General features: G+C 38.2%; 1 protein-coding gene across 4 annotated transcripts in view; it reads left to right on the top strand.

Annotated features, from left to right (window-relative positions):
- Positions 1 to 18,661, top strand: part of RAPGEF4 (Rap guanine nucleotide exchange factor 4) — a 231,008-nt gene that overhangs the window by 115,361 nt on the left and 96,986 nt on the right. For all 4 annotated transcript variants that reach the window (XM_075180634.1, XM_075180633.1, XM_075180632.1 and 1 more), the window contains one exon: positions 15,538 to 15,607. In XM_075180634.1, the coding sequence (XP_075036735.1) occupies positions 15,538 to 15,607 (70 nt within the window). The remainder of the gene's footprint in view (positions 1 to 15,537; positions 15,608 to 18,661) is intronic.

The following is an 18,661-nucleotide window of genomic DNA, read 5'->3' as shown; positions in this document are numbered from 1 at the left end:
AGATAAGATGGACGTGATAGCAGTCCCACCGACTGTCTCACTACTGGCTATATGCATTCCACATGGACAGATGTATCTGAGCATAGTAATGGGAAACCATAAATATATATATGATCACTGTACACAGAACAGTTTATTAAATAAATGTTCCACTGATTTGTCATCCACAATTGAAATTTCAGCAATGATTATTATTGTTTCCTTGAAGTAACCCAGCTTTGTATGTTATTGAACCCTAGGCACTGAACTAATCTGGAGGGGATATGAAATGACACAGGTTGTAAAGAGGGGGATATAATAGGAAAGAATAAAGGTGAAAATAAAATTTGTTACCCTCTGGTGCAAAATCTATGGATAGAGGTTTTTGGTTTTTTTTAAAACAACTTTATTGGTGCAAAGTTCAGGGTATCAACATCAAACAGTGTCCAGAGAAATAGCATGAAACATATGAACGGATAGAGGGTTTTGAATTAATCTTACGAGACTTCCACTTTTACCTGAACACGTCCTCTTATATCACTAGCCCAACACAACTTCATCCACATAACAGATACATAATGAGTCACATTATAATTGCCACGCAGCTGGTACCACATACAATATGGGATATACCGAGCGCGGGCTAATTGCCACGCAGCTGGTACCACATATAATGTGGGATATACCGAGCGCGGGCTTATTTTTCTCTGGTTTTGTTTCAAAATATTGTCTTTTTGTCATAGCAGCTGTCCATCAAGCCTATTTAAGGCACATTTGGGTGTGGCTCACAAGCCAGCCTTTGCTAGATGTAAACCCCTATACCTGGGAGGTGAGTGCATCTGATTTTAATTGCATTTTAATAGTGTTTAAAGCATATAGGTCAGTGTAGGACCTGCATATAATGAGGTACCCTTGACGTGGGATGCAGGCTTAAGTCTTTTGATCAAAATATGAACTAATACCTCATGTTTTCATTTTGCTAGAAACACACAGATATGCAGTTTAAAGGATAAGCGCTGACAACTTTCTTTCTGTTTTGTATACAGATATGGGCATTTATATTGGCACGCAGCTGGTACCACATACAATATGGGATATACCGAGCGCGGGCTTGTTGCCAAGCAGCTGGTACCATATATGATGTGGGATATACCGAGCACGGGCTTATTTTTCTCTGACATTATAATTGCACTAGCCCGATTCTGGAAAATCCCAGTCCCCTCACCTTTGTCCAAAATTATCTCCAATATCCAGAGAAACCTTGATATAGAAACCATTGAGTTTAGATACCCGTCAGTTTCTTCCCCACTGACTAAATGATGACAGTGGTTTGAATATTACACTGAGCACCGAGTCACACCACAAACTAAATCTGTTACATCATTCATTAAATAAATATTCTTCCTTTCACTACTTATTGATTATTATATATCCTAAATTTTTTGATGTGTGTAGGTATGTCTAATATTCTAAAATTCTATCCATCTCCTTCCGCAGTTTCATGTTATTCTCGATCAAAGTTTTTATTGTAATTTTTTTTTTTTTTAAAGATTTTATTTTTGCAAAGGTCAACAATGAACATCAGTCCGAGACAGATTATGTTACAGTCAAGTTATACATATTCAGGGACTAATACATTCAGTATATATCATAAAGAAAAGAGTCAAGGTATTGACCAAATTTTACTTTAAAGATAGAAGGGGGAAGAAACAGAAAAGAGAAATTAGTCAGCGGAAAGTGGGCAGAATAGAATAGGAAGCCGCCAATAGAAGAAAAGAAAAAGAAAGCAGAACAAGGGATCGAAGAGAAAAGGGGGAGGTAGGAGGGAAAGAGGTAGAGGGTTGAGGAGGAGTATCAAGTGGAATGTTGTAGAGAAATCATAGGACAAAAGGAGTTTGTATTTGAAAAAATGATATCCATGGCGCCCAGACTTTATTAAATGATGTAGAAGTATTTCGCAATGTACATGTCATAAACTCCATTTTGTATGTTTTTTATTGTAATTTTTACTCTTTTTTTTTTTTTTCTTTTGTACTATGTAACCTCACTGTTCTTATATATTCATATGACTTGTATTTAAATGGAAAATTTCTTACTAAAAATTTATTGAGACAAAAAAATTTAATTTGCTAAGGGGGATAGAACTAGGGAAATTAAGACTGGTGAAAATTATAAAAGAGAGATAATATGACCAAGTTCAGAGATAGGTGAAACGCCGTTAGAATTTCAAGTGAACAATTTTCACAAATTGGGTGGGAGGGCTGGCAACTGGGAGAGGATTGTAGTGTTGGGAGTGTGAGCAAGGTGTGGGTTGAAGTCACCACTAGTGCGAACAGGGAGAAGAGTAAAGGTTCTGGGAGGATGGGTGGGAGGGCTGGCAACTGGGAGAGAATTGTAGTGTTGGGAGTGTGAGCAAGGTGTGGGTTGAAGTCACCACTAGTGTGAACAGGGAGAAGAGTAAAGGTTCTGGGAGGATGACCATTGTACAACTTTATTTCCAGAAACTCCCTGTTCCTGCTATTGCCACAATTTACTACAAACCCTCCACAAACTGAGAAGAATGAGATTTATTACATAAATAACATGCATGGGCTTTCTATTTGCTGTATGTATATATATATATATATATATATATATATATACTGGTAGGTTAATTGGCTTAATTTGCCCTTAGTCTCTCTCGGTCTGTGTGTGTGTGTGTTAGGGGATTTAGACTGTAAGCTCCAATAGGGGCAGGGACTGATGTGAGTGAGTTTTCTTTACAGCACTGCGGAATTAGTGGCGCTGTGCAAATAAACAGATGAGGATGATGGTGATGAGATATGTTTTCATACTGGATAATCTGATTTACTTTATACTCCACTAACTCTTATTGCTGGAAATATCCACGTTCAACAGCACATTTTCTAGTTAAAAAATAAAATTAATGCAAGGCAATATTATCAAATGTATAAAGAACATTAATATATTGATTTTTCCAGGGTATGTGAATACTATGACGACTATTAGCTATCAATCATTTAAATCAAAACAGAGATAGACGAAGGAGATATTTTCTTTTAAATTTCTGGCACAATCCAGTGTGCCCAGGCTGTGCAGGATGCACCATATTAACATTGCCCATTCCAAGGTAACACTACATAGCGTAATTACAGCACTGTTAGGAGCAAAGAGCGTAATCTACACACTGTGTAGCAGGATGCTTGATCGACCCATCTGTCCAAAACAAACGTGCTCCATCTGTATAAACAACAAATAAGGGGTATTTTACGAGTGACATATTACATTATTCTGTTAACTGAATTTGTACTATAAATAAACATTTTTATCATCCTCCTTAGATAATGAGCGACTCGTGTTCTACTAATATCCACCGTTACCACTATTGAATTTGAATGTTTTGATGATTGAGTTAACATTGCTCTGTATAATTTCCCTATGTGATTATTTTGCTCAGTACTGTACACTTTTTCTGTCAGTCTTACGCGATATATAAAAGAACAGCAGCAAATCTGTACAAAATCATTTGGGATTTTTGCTGTCATGCGATGAAGAGATTTAAAGGTCTCTAAGGACAAGCAATTAATGTGAGCGCTGCAAAGCCAATGATGTTGTTATCGTTAGCAGTGTCCTGTTGACTTTAGTGTTAGAACTGAACTAGGTCTTTTTATATTTTTAAACACGGGCTTCTGCCATGGAGGGTTATCCGTATTATTAGGAGTGAAGTGACAGATACACACAGTACACTTCTTTATACCCTGAGCTTTCAATAAATATTTCACTTTTTGTAGCTAGTGTCAAGAAAAAGCATTGTGTGGGCAGCACGGTGGTGTAGTGGTTAGCACTTCTACCTTACAGCACTGGGGTCATGAGTTCAATTCCCGACCATGGCCTTATCTGTGAGGAGTTTGTATGTTCTCCCCGTGTCTGCATGGGTTTCCTCCGGGTGCTCCGGTTTCCTCCCACACTCCAAAAACATACTAGTAGGTTAATTGGCTGCTAACAAATTGACCCTAGTCTGTGTCTGTGTGTGTGTGTGTGTGTGTGTGTGTGTGTTAGGGAATTTAGACTGTAAGCTCCAATGGGGCAGGGACTGATGTGAATGAGTTCTCTGTAAAGTGCTGCGGAATTAGTCGTGCTATATAAATAAATGATGATGATGATGATGATTGTGTCTAATTGTTTTCATTTGACCTTTTATTTTGTTTTTCTCATTTGTGTAGTGTGAGCTACATACTATTTTTATGTAGCAAGTGTATACATCGATGGATGGGCAAATGTGCAATTAAAATGGGATATTATAACAAGTGTAATTGACCGAAAGCTCATGATACAGATGTGCCCTGCACAGAGGGACTTGTAATCCAAGTAATCCTAAATATTATATAGATGATGCTCTATCAGGGCTATTCCGGCCTCTTGACTGGATAATATTGGCACAATCACTGCTTAGTAATGAAGAGTGGAGATCTGTAGATTTGCAGAGCTATTAAATATGACATTTGGCCCAAAACAGAATTAATAACATCACTTTTTATTTGACTTGATATTCACAAAAGTCAATTTTTTAGACTGCTACAGTCAGAATAATAAAAGTGCTCTTAAAACTGGGATACAATTATCTTACCTCTAGATTTAATGCCACAGTTTGTAAATACAGTGTTAAAGCTGCATATATGAGTTATTCCTACTAATCAGAAACCACAATCAAAATCACCTACAGTAAATATTTATAATGATAATAATAATTGTAAGTAAAAATTATTTTCAATGATTGCATTCCCTGACAGCTACAAAAGTTTACGTGCAGTGATATCCCAATTATAGAACACTTTTGTACGTACAAACTGAAATGTGGAAGCTCTAACCCATATCACTAGTATTCCATACTTACATAAATAAATCTCACATTCACACTTCTATAGCAACCTTTCCCTAATTAGTCTTAGAAATAGTAATTTATATATATAACCTTTATAGGAATATGAAATAGATTATGTGACAAGATTGGCGTGACAGATCAATATTGAGACTAGAAATCGGTGTAATTTCAGCTTTCCTTCAATTTTCTGTGATGTTCATTTTAGGAATTATGACCTCTTCCATTGACCACAATTTTTTTTAACTCTCATGTCCAAATCCGAGCTTGTCTAAGAAATGAATGCATAGACTGTAAGCTTGCGAGCAGGACACTCTCACCTCTTTGTCTGTATTACCCAGTATTGTCTATTGCTACGTTTGTCCCCAATTGTAAAGCGCTACGGAAGTTGCTGGCGCTATATAAATAAATGATGATAATGATAGATTAGAGGGGATAACAACTTTTCTGTAAATTAAAAGTAAAAGGTCAGTTCAGGTTAAAATCCTATATATTTCACTTACTTTTTCACCTCTGTGTGATTGCCACATCATGAAGGAATCCATGACAAGTCATTTTTAGCAGTGACTACTTGGGGCTAATTGCTTTAAAAATATTACTCTGCAACAAAATATACAATTGAGTAGTTGATCTTTTCAGATTTGTCCAGCAGTAGATTAAATCAATGTTATACTGTTTGTAATCCAACCACTACCTTTTACTGTTCAATATATTTCTGTGGTTTTTGACAAATATTTCAGGCATGCAGTATCCTTCTACTCTAGGTTAACTCAACACTGCAGCCACTAACTGAAATAGTGGTGGTCGGAGTCTTCAGTCACTGCACAGTGCAGCTTATCTTCCTTAGACCTACTACAGCCTCCACTTGATTGTAAGGGGTATATTTACTAAGCTGTGGGTTTGCAAAAGTGGAGATGTTGCTATAGCAACCAGCCAGATTCTAGCTGTCATTTTGTAGAATGCAGTAAGTAAATGAAAGCTAGAATCTGATTGGTTGCTACAGGCAACATCTCCACTTTTTCAAACCCACAGTTTAGTAAATATACCCCTAAGATCTCCGCTTCGATCAGCAAATGACCACAGCCAGTCCCTTACCCCATCCTGGCCCTGAAAAGGCTGCACACGAACTGATTGTCAATGTAATTTTCAACATGAAGTAGAGAAGAAAAGATAGCAAAAGATTAGTATTCACTTACAGTGTTCCATAGCGAAGAGTGTGAAATGAATTGGGCCTGGTGCAGCTAAAGCTCACAGTCAGTCTAACTGGGTTATTTTCATGGAAATGTGCAATATTGTAAATAATTTTTTATTATCTTCTATCCATCTTGCACAAATTAGAAAATTAAATTAAATGTATTTTTGCTGTGGGTTACTGCATATTTGCTGTTTTGTATTTTGTTAGATCATTAGGCCCTTTAAGGGGTCTATTTGTCATCTAGTATTAAGCCTAAACTCCATCGAAAAAAGGCTCTTTTACCACTTTACTCAATTTATCAAAAGATTAATGCTGGACAGATGACAGATTTCTCTGGCGTTAACCTAGTTTTCACCAATTATCACCATCTCTATGGGGATGGCGAAAAGAGCCAGTTCTACAAGTGGTGAGAAGGGTAACTTTTCTCACCTTGACTTATCTCTTCCAATCATAACTTCATCTGTGGATAGTGTTAACCATTGACAGGCGCACAATGCTGTTCACACTGAATTGAATTAAACACAGAAGGCACAGGGTGTCCGGTGAGTCAGCCTGCCCACATACAACATCCCCCACCTACCTGAAGTCCCTGCACAAAACTGTTTATGATCTGACCCTTCTCCAGGTTGTCCTTATGCACAGGATCCTCCAGACACCACATTTATTCAGAAGATGGTGCTTGTAAGTCCCCCTCATAGCAGATCGTGATACCAGCTTCTAAGCACCACAAACTTGACAGCTCCCTACTGCTTTACCACTGCCACTGAGTTCGCATAGCGTTCAATTATCTCCCGGCACTTCAGTAACTGCTCTTTAGATGCATGGGTTATTCTTAGAAAGTGATACACCAATTACGTATTGGGCACCTTCCCACCACCTCTCTTAGCCCACCGCAGGCAGAGGTCAGGTAGTGTACATTAAGTCCTGGAAATTCCTTCCTCTTGTTTGAAAGCGGTAACTTCAGGCTCCACATTTAACTTGCAGTGAAGTCTGTGTACTGCACCCTGAGAGAACGCCTGTCCCGTAGGTGAATTGTGTATTCTCTACAAGGCACATTCTGATTGTAGTAACTGTATAGCCAGTATTTGTAAGACTGTAGGAGAGAGCACCTGATCATCTGGCCCAAGGAAGAAATCAGAACTACCAGCATCACACAACAATGTGTAGGTTCCAAGAAAACCTGATGACTGTCACTGCCACTGTCCATGGTGCTGAACTGCTAGTAAATCACTTTTATCTCTGGTGAGAAATGTTTCGTTGGAACAACCACCTTTACCTGGAGCTGTCCCTGCAAAACAACTTTTATAAATTGCAGCAAAACCTTTTTTTATTGCTGCAATAACATTTTGTATGTGATAGACTATTTAACCCTTTCTGTGCCACAAATAGAGTCTTAGGTTGGGAATGACTTTCGATAAAGCCTTAGTTGATATGTTACGAGTCCGCAGAACCATATCACTGTTTGGGACTAGTGCCCCATCCCAAAATTTTAAGGAGTCTTGTGTTAAAGTGAAGATATTATGACAGGCATGTTTTTTAGATGTTTAGGGACCTTTACAAGATCAGCTAATGGGAATTCCGGATGCAGGGTCCTCGTTAGGTCCACCCAAGTTTTATGAAGATTTGGATATGACCAGTCTCTCAACTGGGTAAATATGCATTGTATATTTGTAATGAATATCAATTAATATGTGGGATTAACGTAAAGTATTTTATACCACACCAATTTCATGTTTTATCTAAATATATTAGATAATTTACTTTGTTTGTTATTACCTTGCTTGTTAGACACCTTGTGGACCTTCTATTTTGCGCTGTTCAGTTTAGTTTTTTAGTATTTATTTTGTTGGGATTGACGCTTTCCATATACAGCTACATTTGATGGTCTACAGGAGTGCAAATATATTCTTTTTAATTATTTTCTAGCGCATAATCATTTTTTATTCTGTATTTGGGCAAATATGAATGCTTCCTGGTACTAAATAAGATTAGGAAGGCCGTCTCCCTCTTGTCTTTTGTTAAGGGTCATCCGCTGATATGCAATTCTTGAGGGTTTCTTTTTCAAAATATAAGTATTCATTATGGAGGTGAGTTTGTCGAAGTATGTCTCAGGAAAGGGATAGTGCAGAAAAGGTACGTCAATTTAGGAAGGAAGGAGCATCGTTTTAAATGCCGCCAAGCGGCCCAGCCAGGAGACCTATTAGTTTAGCGAAACTTTTGTCAAGTTAGACAAGCGAGCCATTCAAGGAAGAAAATTAAGACAAAATATTTCTCCCAATTTAGCTGGAGTCTGAATGCCAAGGTAAGTTAGAGAGAGACTCTTGTCCCCAGGTTTAATGCTCCTTGTATTTTAATTAGGGTATTGTTGGGCATATTAAATGTTAATGCTTCAGATTTAGTGGCATTAAGTTTCTGCAAGGAGGCTTCACTATATTAATCTAAAATATGATTCATAGAATCCTACGAAGTCTCTGGGCTGGTAACAAATACAAAGACATCATCTGCCATTTCCTCTTTTTCTGCATACTTTTACCTTCTGTTCTTATTATCTATGCTTGCGAAATAAACATTTATAGAAAAGGGTATTTTTAAATGTACAAAAGTATACTATTATCAAGCTCAGTAAATATAGCATGGTGAGGTTTGTAGTGGCTGTAGGCCCCTGGAACATCATATTGCATGTAACGGATATACAGGCTGTCTAGTAAAGCGTCCCTGTAAAATGCTGGTAATTGTGCAGCAGCCGCATTGACAGAAAAATGCAACTTGCTATACAAACCTAAAAGCAATACAAGACTGCTAAAACTTAAATTATAATTCTGAGTTATTGTCAAATTCAGGGACCTTACTTATGGGATGCACGGGGCTAGTGATAAGTATCTCCAAAAATATCTTTATGACAGACCCAAATGAAGGCTTTAGAGATAATTGGAAGGCTTATAAATGTATTATAATTTTGGTGCTATCGTACATTGAAATAGAGAAATGAAACACATTTTCCAGGAAGAAAAGAAACAAGAATATGACATTGTTCTTCTCCGATACCAGAGGTAGCTCATTGTGATTAACATCCAGAAATGTTGGATTTCATAGATTCATGAAATACCCTATCTGCAGATTTAAAAGAGGTTAATACAGTAATGGAATGTAATAGACATCGGGTTATTGTGAATATAAAGACTATCAAACAAGTGGACCTCAGCTATTATAGTCTGTAGGAAAGGTCACACGCTACGTGGGCCGAGCGCTCCTTATCAGCTCTTATATTCTGTGTTTATATTAGAGCTGGAATTTCTGCGGGAGCATATGAGATTGTACGTTCAGTTAACACACTGATTTGTTCCGCTGATTTTCCTTTGAATCCTGAGAGGCAGCCTTACATAACACTTGCTATTTTTACCACTCTGTCTACCTTGCCGGGCTCAGAGGATATAGAACTTGAGCTGTGTAACCTAATGTCTAAGCATAAAGGACAGATAGAATGGTCCTTGTATCATTTAACACAGTGATTAGCATAGCAATATTAGTACAAAGAGTGGACGTCTCATACACAGAAAGGCATAATAGAGGGGTTAGTGACACAATTGCTTTAAATATGTACAGTTTGATTTGTGTGAGTTTGTCCAGAGAGGTATAATCCTTTTTATTCTGTTGCAGTGTAGGGTTTATAATTTGGGAGATTTCGGAAACTTAATGAGGCGCTTCTCTGCGCTGGGTCATTTGCCCGGGCTTTAACATCAAGCTGTCACACTGGATTTATAGACTCTGATCTCCTGGACCCTGCAAGCTGTTGCCGCTGAAACTTCCGTTGTCACATCCTTTTAGACAACACTTCATATTGCTGCAATATAAAACATAGCCAAAGTAAGATGTGCTGCGAATTGTATTGGGCGTTTTAATGTGTGTTTAATTTTGCAGCTGTGCAAAGTGTTCACTGCTTATTTATACAGAGGCAATTAACATGGAAGTTCAAATAAAATATGTTGTTAATGCATCGTATTTAAAATGTACCTATTACCTGTATGCAGTGGAGGCGGCCATTTTTGTTGAAACAATACTCAGCCTTTCGATTCTGTATGAGTTCTCTTCAATAATGGTTCAGTACATAAAATGTCTGCCTCCGCTCCATATATCCCATATGTACACTTTAAATGGATCATTCCTTGTGCGTCAAAGCTGTATCTGAGTTTTCTTTCCATGTTTTTTTATTTTTTTTATTGATACATAGGGGGGTATTCAATTGTTAGCGTTAACGCTCTCAAACGAGCGTTCAAAAAATCTTAGCGTTAATACGGTAATTACTCGCGGAATTTCAGCTCGCAGCCCTCTGAGCGGCGAGCTGAAATTCCGCGAGTAAACTACCATATTAACGCTTTTGAGCGCTTGTTTTTTAGCGTTAATGCTAACAATTGAATACCCCCTATAAAGTCATCACCGAACTGTCAGGTTACACGAAAGCTTTGGGATAACAAAAAATTATTTTACACACAGAAATAATGAATAGACTTCTAATTTTGTATAAGTCCCAAAGCTCATCCTATTTGTATAGCCAAAAGAGGCTTAAAAATTACCCAATTGATAGCTATATTAAATTACAGCCATAGCAGCTGAGAACATCAAAGCGATGGTAATCATTTTTACGATTACCACCATTCCGACACTCAGAATTCCTGCAAAAAAAACCCTGAAAGACTGAAAAAACAAAAGCAAATTAAACATACATACTTTCAATCCGATGCTGGAAATGACTGCTGCAATTTGACGCGACATCTGTCAATCTAAATTTAAAGTGCCAATGTGGGGACCTCTAAGGTTAAGTGTTTAAACACTTAACCCCACATTGCCGTTTTAAATTTAGATTGACAGACGTCGCAATGACGTCAAATTGCATTGCCACACAGTTCTTTCATCGGAATACCTTACTGTGTCCATCGGTCATCTCCATTCGTCGGATTGAAGGTAAGTCTGTTTAATTTGCTTTCGTTTTTTCAGTCTTTCTGGGTTTTTTGCAGGAATTCTGCGTGTTGGAATTCTCAGGATAGTTATATCATACCCAACCCCATCAAAGATGGTTCCTTCACCTTCTGCAACAATATAAAGTGCTTTGAGTTCTATTAGGAGAAATGTGCTTTATAAATAAAGAATTATTATTATTAATAATAATAATAATAATAATAATAATAATAAAATATTGATGTTACTTTGACACATACCACCTTCCTAAGCATTGTTGGAGACCCAGTATACCCCTTCATGGTAAAGGTATTCCCTGATGGCAGCATAATGTGCCCTGCCACACTGCAAAAATTGTTCAGGAATTTTTTGAGGAACATGACAAAGAGTCCAAGGTGTTAACTTGGCCTCCAGATTCCCCAGATCTCAATCTGATTAGCATCCATGGGATGTGCTATAAAAAACAAGTCAGAGCCACGGGGGCCTCACCTCACAACTTATAGGACCTAAAAGTTTTGCTGCTAGCATCTTGATGCCAGATATTACAGGACACCTTCAGAGGTCTTGTGGAGTCCATGCCTCAACGGGTCAAAGCTGCTTTGGCGGCAAAGGGGACCGATATTAGGCAGGTAGTTATAATGTTGTGGTTGATCGGTGCAACATTCCATTCACTTACATTCCCATTTCATTTTAGATACCGCCACTTATAAATATCCAGTTTGACACACTGCCAGAGATACGGCCCGGAAGCAGTAAGGCTTCACTTAATGCTTCACTGGGCCTGTTTCAGAGCAAATGCGCAAGTGTGACCAGGCTAGTCAGCTCACACCCGCCCAGGCTTTGTCTTTCAGCTACACTTAATGGGGGGGGGGGGGGGAAAAATAGATGAATAAATAGATGAATAAAAATATAAAAAAATAAAACTATTTAAAATATTTACCATTGGAGAAAAGGCTTTATTTAAATAGTAAAGCATTTCTTCCATTCACTATCTTCTACTATTTCCATCCCGTGATGGCGATACATGTACTGATGCTATCTTTGTTTAATAGGCTTCCCATACTCTGCATGGGGAAGCTTTCACCGGAGAAGCGAAAACTTTGGTAGATAGGGTTAAGTTCTGTCTCCAGCGACTCACCCGTTATTGCCAGAGATAGCCCTTTTCCTTGTTTAATAAATATGCCCCATAGTGTTTATTCCTGCCTCTGGCTCAGGGAGCTGTTAGAGAAAAAAGGAACTCTAATCATTTTAAGAAGCATGGATGATATTGTGTCGCATGGATGATATTGTGTCGCATGGATGATATTGTGTGTCGCATGGATGATATTGTGTCGCATGGATGATATTGTGTCGCAGTTATACAATTATATTTATTATGAAATTATAAATAATGCTGCCGACTGTATGTTGGAATTGAATTATTAGTGATCATGAGTGATTGAATGAGGACTGATATAAGATAAAAAAAACAATTACAGAGTAAAATGCAGCTGTCATAGAGGTAACAGATATTATTACGAACATACTAATTCTCAATCACACAACGATATGGAGGCATTATGACTTTAATCTATCATTTCTTATCACTAAAAATAAGTAAACATTTTTGCAATGGGTAATTATGTAAAATGTGATTATGTCCAATTTTTTTATGATAATAAGATTTTAATTTTTAATAAATAATCTATATCAAATGTCAAGATATACTGGGCCTGATTAATCAAGGAACGGAAAGTGAATGCAATTTGCATTTTTTAAATTGAATGGAAATTGCATGGAGGTACACCATATTGATCAACAAAAGAAGCTCAAAGCATTTCTAGTTAAATACGGGTATAAGTACACTCTTGCCGCATGGAGACAGACACAACACACTGCAGGATGTGCACAATGCATAAGTCCATTCAAAATACACAGGTAAAAAAAATATTATTAAATATATTATGTTAATAATATAATCTAATATATATAAGCCTAGCGGCGTGTGTTAGTGTGTGTGTGTGTGTGTGGAAAAAAACTATTTTCTCAGAAAGGGCTCATCCAATTGACCTGAAATTTGGTATACTGACATTATTTGACCCAAAAATTATAATAGTGAAGTCAGTTAACTTACATCATCCCCCCTTCCCCCCCCCCCCCCCCGTGGGAGGGGTAGTAAAGGCTAAATTTACGAATTGAGGGCTCAAACTCTTGACTGTGTGGGTATTTATTTACCAGAGCCTATGTTTGGTCATGGACAATTGTATGTTGCATTTTCACGAGTACGGAGAAGCAGTGATGTGAAAGTGCAGGTTATGAATACTGCCCTTCAAGGAAGACTGATTGAGCACATTGATAAGGTGTTTAGCAGAAACGTTGTGTATCGAGAGGTTTTAGAACAGTAAGACGATGAAGATTAAGGATGTGGCGATGAAGATGAAGGATGAGGTGATGGAGAAGAATGATGAGGTGGTGACATGTGGACAAAACCACGTTAAAAAAGGGCGCTTACGTCAGGAAGTAACGCTCTTCCCCTGAGGAGGCCTGGCCTAGCCCCAAATGCATGACAATTGCAAACACATGTTCTGCAATGCATAGTCGACCATCATCACTATCACTCTGCCACCTGACCTGCAGCTGGTGTAAGTGACAAGACAAAAAAACACGTACCTTAGAGATGCTCAAAGCTTGAATAGGACGGATGTGCGTGCGTTCATCCTTGGCACATCCTTACTGTACATTGACTACATGCATACGCCCAGTTCCCTTATTGTTTCACTCTTCAGATCGTAGGCTGTCGGAAGTGTCCTTTACACTTGAAGGTGAGTTACATTCACTTTCTGAGCATGCGCAGAGCAATTTTATGCAGATTGCACCACGTATTAGGATTTATGTTCCTTTAAAAAATCAGGCCCACTATGTCTAATGTCAAATGTCAAGATGTATGAGTAGGAATCCTAACAGGACTTATCTCTTGATTTTGATAATAGGTTATACAAAAGTGTCATCAGTCACAGACACTGATATCATTTTAAATATTTTATAGTTTTGGAATTATTATTAGTATAATATGAGAAATATTGTATTGGAATCCTTGAAATTTGAGACCAATCAGAAACATTGGGGAACATTTCTGAAAACTGCTGCACAGTGAGACGGTGTTGTTACCAAAGCAGCCTATCAGAATCAGGAATATGAAAGCAATCATCTAACTGGTTGCTGTAGACAGCACCAGCGTTCTCATTTGCACCAGTTTTTATAAATATTCATATATTGTAAAAGACAAGAGGCTGTTTTTCTGAGTTTTGGATATCAAGGGCTATTGATTGCATATTGATGAAAAACATATTTGCTCATGTTTATCCATCAGCTATCTGTGTTTAATTGTATTTGCTGCACATAAGGTTAAATTCCACTATGTGTATCAAAAATGCATGCAATTTATCTGTCAATATGTTTATAATACATATTGGTCACTGTGAAACTCGGTGGAATAAAGATATTCAGCCATAGAAATAAACACTGGTACTCCAAAGCCTGGCCTTAATCTCCACATTACCAGCAAATGTTTGACATCAGGGGCAAGCACAGGATTTCTAAGGAGGGATGGGGGGGGGTCCATGCCACGCCAAGGAGTGTGCCTATCGTTTGAGACAGTGCTAGGCTGCTCTCCAACTCTGGGTATTCCGTTACAATACATGGGCAATGGTAGGCAACTGTCCCTATGGGGCAGCCACAATTGTATGTCACTGACCCACTCAGTCAGGACTTTATTCTGACTGCATAGTACAGTTGTGATGTATGTCCTGCTTCACTTCTGTGGATCCGTAGCTGGTCACGAAGGAGAGACCTTGCTTTCTACGACCTCCACGCCACGTGAAGTCAACTCTACAGTGCATAGAAGTCACATGGTGTACCCAGACGAGGAGGGAGTCCATAGTGTTCTCCCTTCTTCCTCTCTGTGGTACTTTAAAGGCACCCTCTGCTATTTCACGTTGCCCCTCACTGCTCTATATCAACTAAATTGGGCAACACCGACCCAGACTATGTTATCTGATTGCTTACACAACTCATTGGCTAATATTAATAGTAGAAATTGACAGTGAATCTGGCAGACTGTAATAGCATAGTACATTCCGGACAGCTAGTGCTTGCAGCACTCCGGAAAGGATCTGTCACATTATCCCATTTAAAAGGATTAGAAGATCCATAAATATCACTGCTGTTTATCTCACTAGTCCCTGTGCTGGAATTCCTATCCCATAGAAAAGGGCTGATGTTACCTCTGGTGCTGAATTCTGTTTGTAGTATGGAATGAAATGAATATTTGTTTCAGAATACATTACCTTTATAGTTCTGTTTTGAACGGTACGACAAGGCGATTGAAATGAAAAGGAAACAAATAAAATGTTAGAATATGGCATCAGAAAGAACTGGTATTATATTGAGAGGTTGGTTAGTACTTGCGTTAAGATATAACATGAAGGTTCAGAATTACATTAGTAAATATTTGTAATGTGGTTAAATGATAAAATGTTTTTATGTCTTTTAGAAATTTCGACAGTACATGGCTGGCTTCTTGGCTCCCCCATATGGTGTTCTTGAGACCGGCTCTAATGACAGTAAGTGAATTTGATGTTTTATCAACAGATTATATGATATTTAAATAAAAACTGTCTTAATAAATGACAAAATAAATAGCAGTTTCTAAGGGTGTCTATGGTAATATGAAGCATACAGTCCACACAGTGTGTTAATTAGAGACTAATGGTTTTGTAATAAAGTGACAACAATGTCTGAATCTGTCACTAAATAAATAAACTGATGTACGTGAAAACGATATATCATTATACATTTACACTTACTGACTGTTACAAAGCTGTACAGTTTATTTCATACCCACCTACTGGAAGCAGTCAGTGCCTCCTGTATATTGCAGTAACATAGGTGGCCGTCCACATAACAGAATGCCACCACTCAAAGTGCCCCAGCTGGGACCCTGCAGTGTCTGTGACAACAATCATGAGAAGATCAGTTACTGGATACATCAAAATGACTTTAAGCAAGAACACCTTAATAACATCATAAGGAGACATGCGAAGCATTGGAGTCTTGTAGACAGCAATTATCATGAATCCAGATCTTGCCTACTCCTTTCAGGATCATCTCCCAAATACCAGAAGAGTATAATATAATAATGCTCTTGTCTGATCAATTGATCAATGTGCTGAACACCAAGATCTTCCTTCTCATATTACTCCAGATTTCAAAGTTCTCTTCCAGGATTTAGCTAAAAACTCAAGAAAACCAAAACATCGTATAGTACACTCCAGATTCAGCCAGTAATAAAATACTCATTTATTTAAAAAATCATAAAAGGCATAGTTAGGCAAATGCCCGTACATTAAGAATGATAAAATGCGATTATCTGTAGTAAACAGTGTCAACAGATCTCTGTTATGGATCGCGTTCCAGTCCTACAGAAGACGTCCCACAGGTGAAATAGCAAAGTTGATGCTCCTTATATATCTGACGCGTTTTGTCTTATAAGACTTTCTGAAAGGTTATATCTATATATATCTCAAATCTTGTCAGATTGTAGAGCATGGTTGTGTAAATATATAGAGACTAAAGAAAATGAAAGAAGAAAAAAATTACAAGAAAATGCCTGTGTGCCTCATTTGTTCAATGTTATAATATCAAAAATAGGTTACATTGGTCAATTTTTTGTCGCTGGAACCTAAAGTGTCAGCATGACATTGTTCGCGTTGCTAATTTTCTTGCACATTACTGTAAAGTTTTGTGTCAATTAATTGAGCTACTTTTATTGTTACAAATATTGAAATTCCAACTTTTGTGACTAATTTTACTAAAGGGCCTTAGATTGTAATTTTCCATTTTGTTTGAACATACAACAAAATTCCCACGTTTTTATGATTTTTATAACTAAGATTTATTGCTTCAAACATTCACATCTCCTCTCACCTTTCATAAATGTAACCCATACGGATGTATTGGGTTATGATACAGGGGCACTAAACCAGAAATAACTAATGATCTAATATAACAACTTGGATCTTTCACATAGAGGTTCATTTGACACCACAGTCTTCAGTGTGATACCATTTGTCTGTGCTATTGGGGACCCTGCTCCTTCCACTATCTAAGTTTCAGACTGTGGCTTTTTGCTTGTCTCCATTCCCCTCCTCACATCATGACTCTGCCTGTGTCACATGCAGCCATGTAATGTAATTACATGAGTGGACAGTTTGCTGTTTACCACAATATCAGCTCACTCATTTCCTGCTGCTCTAAACATTCTGATAATCTGATAATAATGTACACACAGGCAAGCAGGAGATGGAGATTCAGCTCCTTAAAACCAAGTTAGATGTATACACTTTGTTTTGTATAAAGTTGCATTGGACATTACAATTTTCCAGCATCTGTGTGACAGGAGCCTTCTACTCTATGCCTTTTCTGCTATCAGGATATTATTATTTTTTTGATGATTTCCTACTCCTGACCACCTGAGGCCACTATTACCCATGAGCACTGTCTTTAGCCAAGATGGCTGACACTGCATCACTGGAGGCCATCTTGGTTCCTGTGTCCTGACACTGTATCACTGGAGGCCATCTTGGTTCCTGTGTCCTGACATTGTATCACTGGAGGCCATCTTGGTTCCTGTGTCCTGACACTGTATCACTGGAGGCCATCTTGGTTCCCGTGTCCTGACATTGTATCACTGGCGGCCATCTTGGTTCCTGTGTCCTGACACTGTATCACTGGCGGCCATCTTGGTTTCTGTGTCCTGACATTGTATCACTGGAGGCCATCTTGGTTCCCGTGTCCTGACATTGTATCACTGGCGGCCATCTTGGTTCCTGTGTCCTGACACTGTATCACTGGAGGCCATCTTGGTTCCCGTGTCCTGACATTGTATGACTGGAGGCCATCTTGGTTCCTGTTTCCTGACACTGTATCTCTGAAGGCCATCTTGGTTCCTGTGTCCTGACATTGTATCACTGGAGGCCATCTTGGTTCCTGTTTCCAGTTTACGCATCATGTGGCAAATAGGAATTGTATTCCAACAATTATAATAACAAATATCAAAACAGACACAGACAGGGCATAAGATACAGATTTTCGCCCAAGTAACACAACCTTATGACTAACCTGGTCCAGCAAATATACCGTACTTTGAAATCACAGACATAATTGCAGAATTGATGATTACTACTGTCTGCATTTACAGCTCCTCTGGCTACTTTCCCGCTATTCTGGTTTTTGGGGTGGCCGGAATAACACCAGGGTTTCATCAACCAATTGTCAACAGCATTTGTGTGCACAGTCTCCTCACATCCCCACTGATAGCTCAAAGGTCTTTTGCATTATTATGCTTCTTATCATTAAGACTGTGACAGGAGTATGCCCCCTTGTTGAGATAGACAACCCTTGACTCATTGACTTTGAATCCTACCTTGTAGCAATATCTATGTATTTGCTCATACTAACCGATATGTAACTTCCGAAGCAACGTTAACAGCGCTAAATCAGAAAAGGAGTTCTGCTGCAGAGTATGCAACATGATCCAGAAGATAGGGCATCAGCACGGAATATAATATAACTGCAAGATTAACTTTTTTCAAAAATTGACTTTCTGACTGACTTAA

This window comes from Mixophyes fleayi, chromosome 7 (assembly GCF_038048845.1).
Source record: "Mixophyes fleayi isolate aMixFle1 chromosome 7, aMixFle1.hap1, whole genome shotgun sequence".
Taxonomy (NCBI): Eukaryota; Metazoa; Chordata; class Amphibia; order Anura; family Limnodynastidae; genus Mixophyes; species Mixophyes fleayi.
This window is presented reverse-complemented; position numbering and strand designations above follow the sequence as displayed.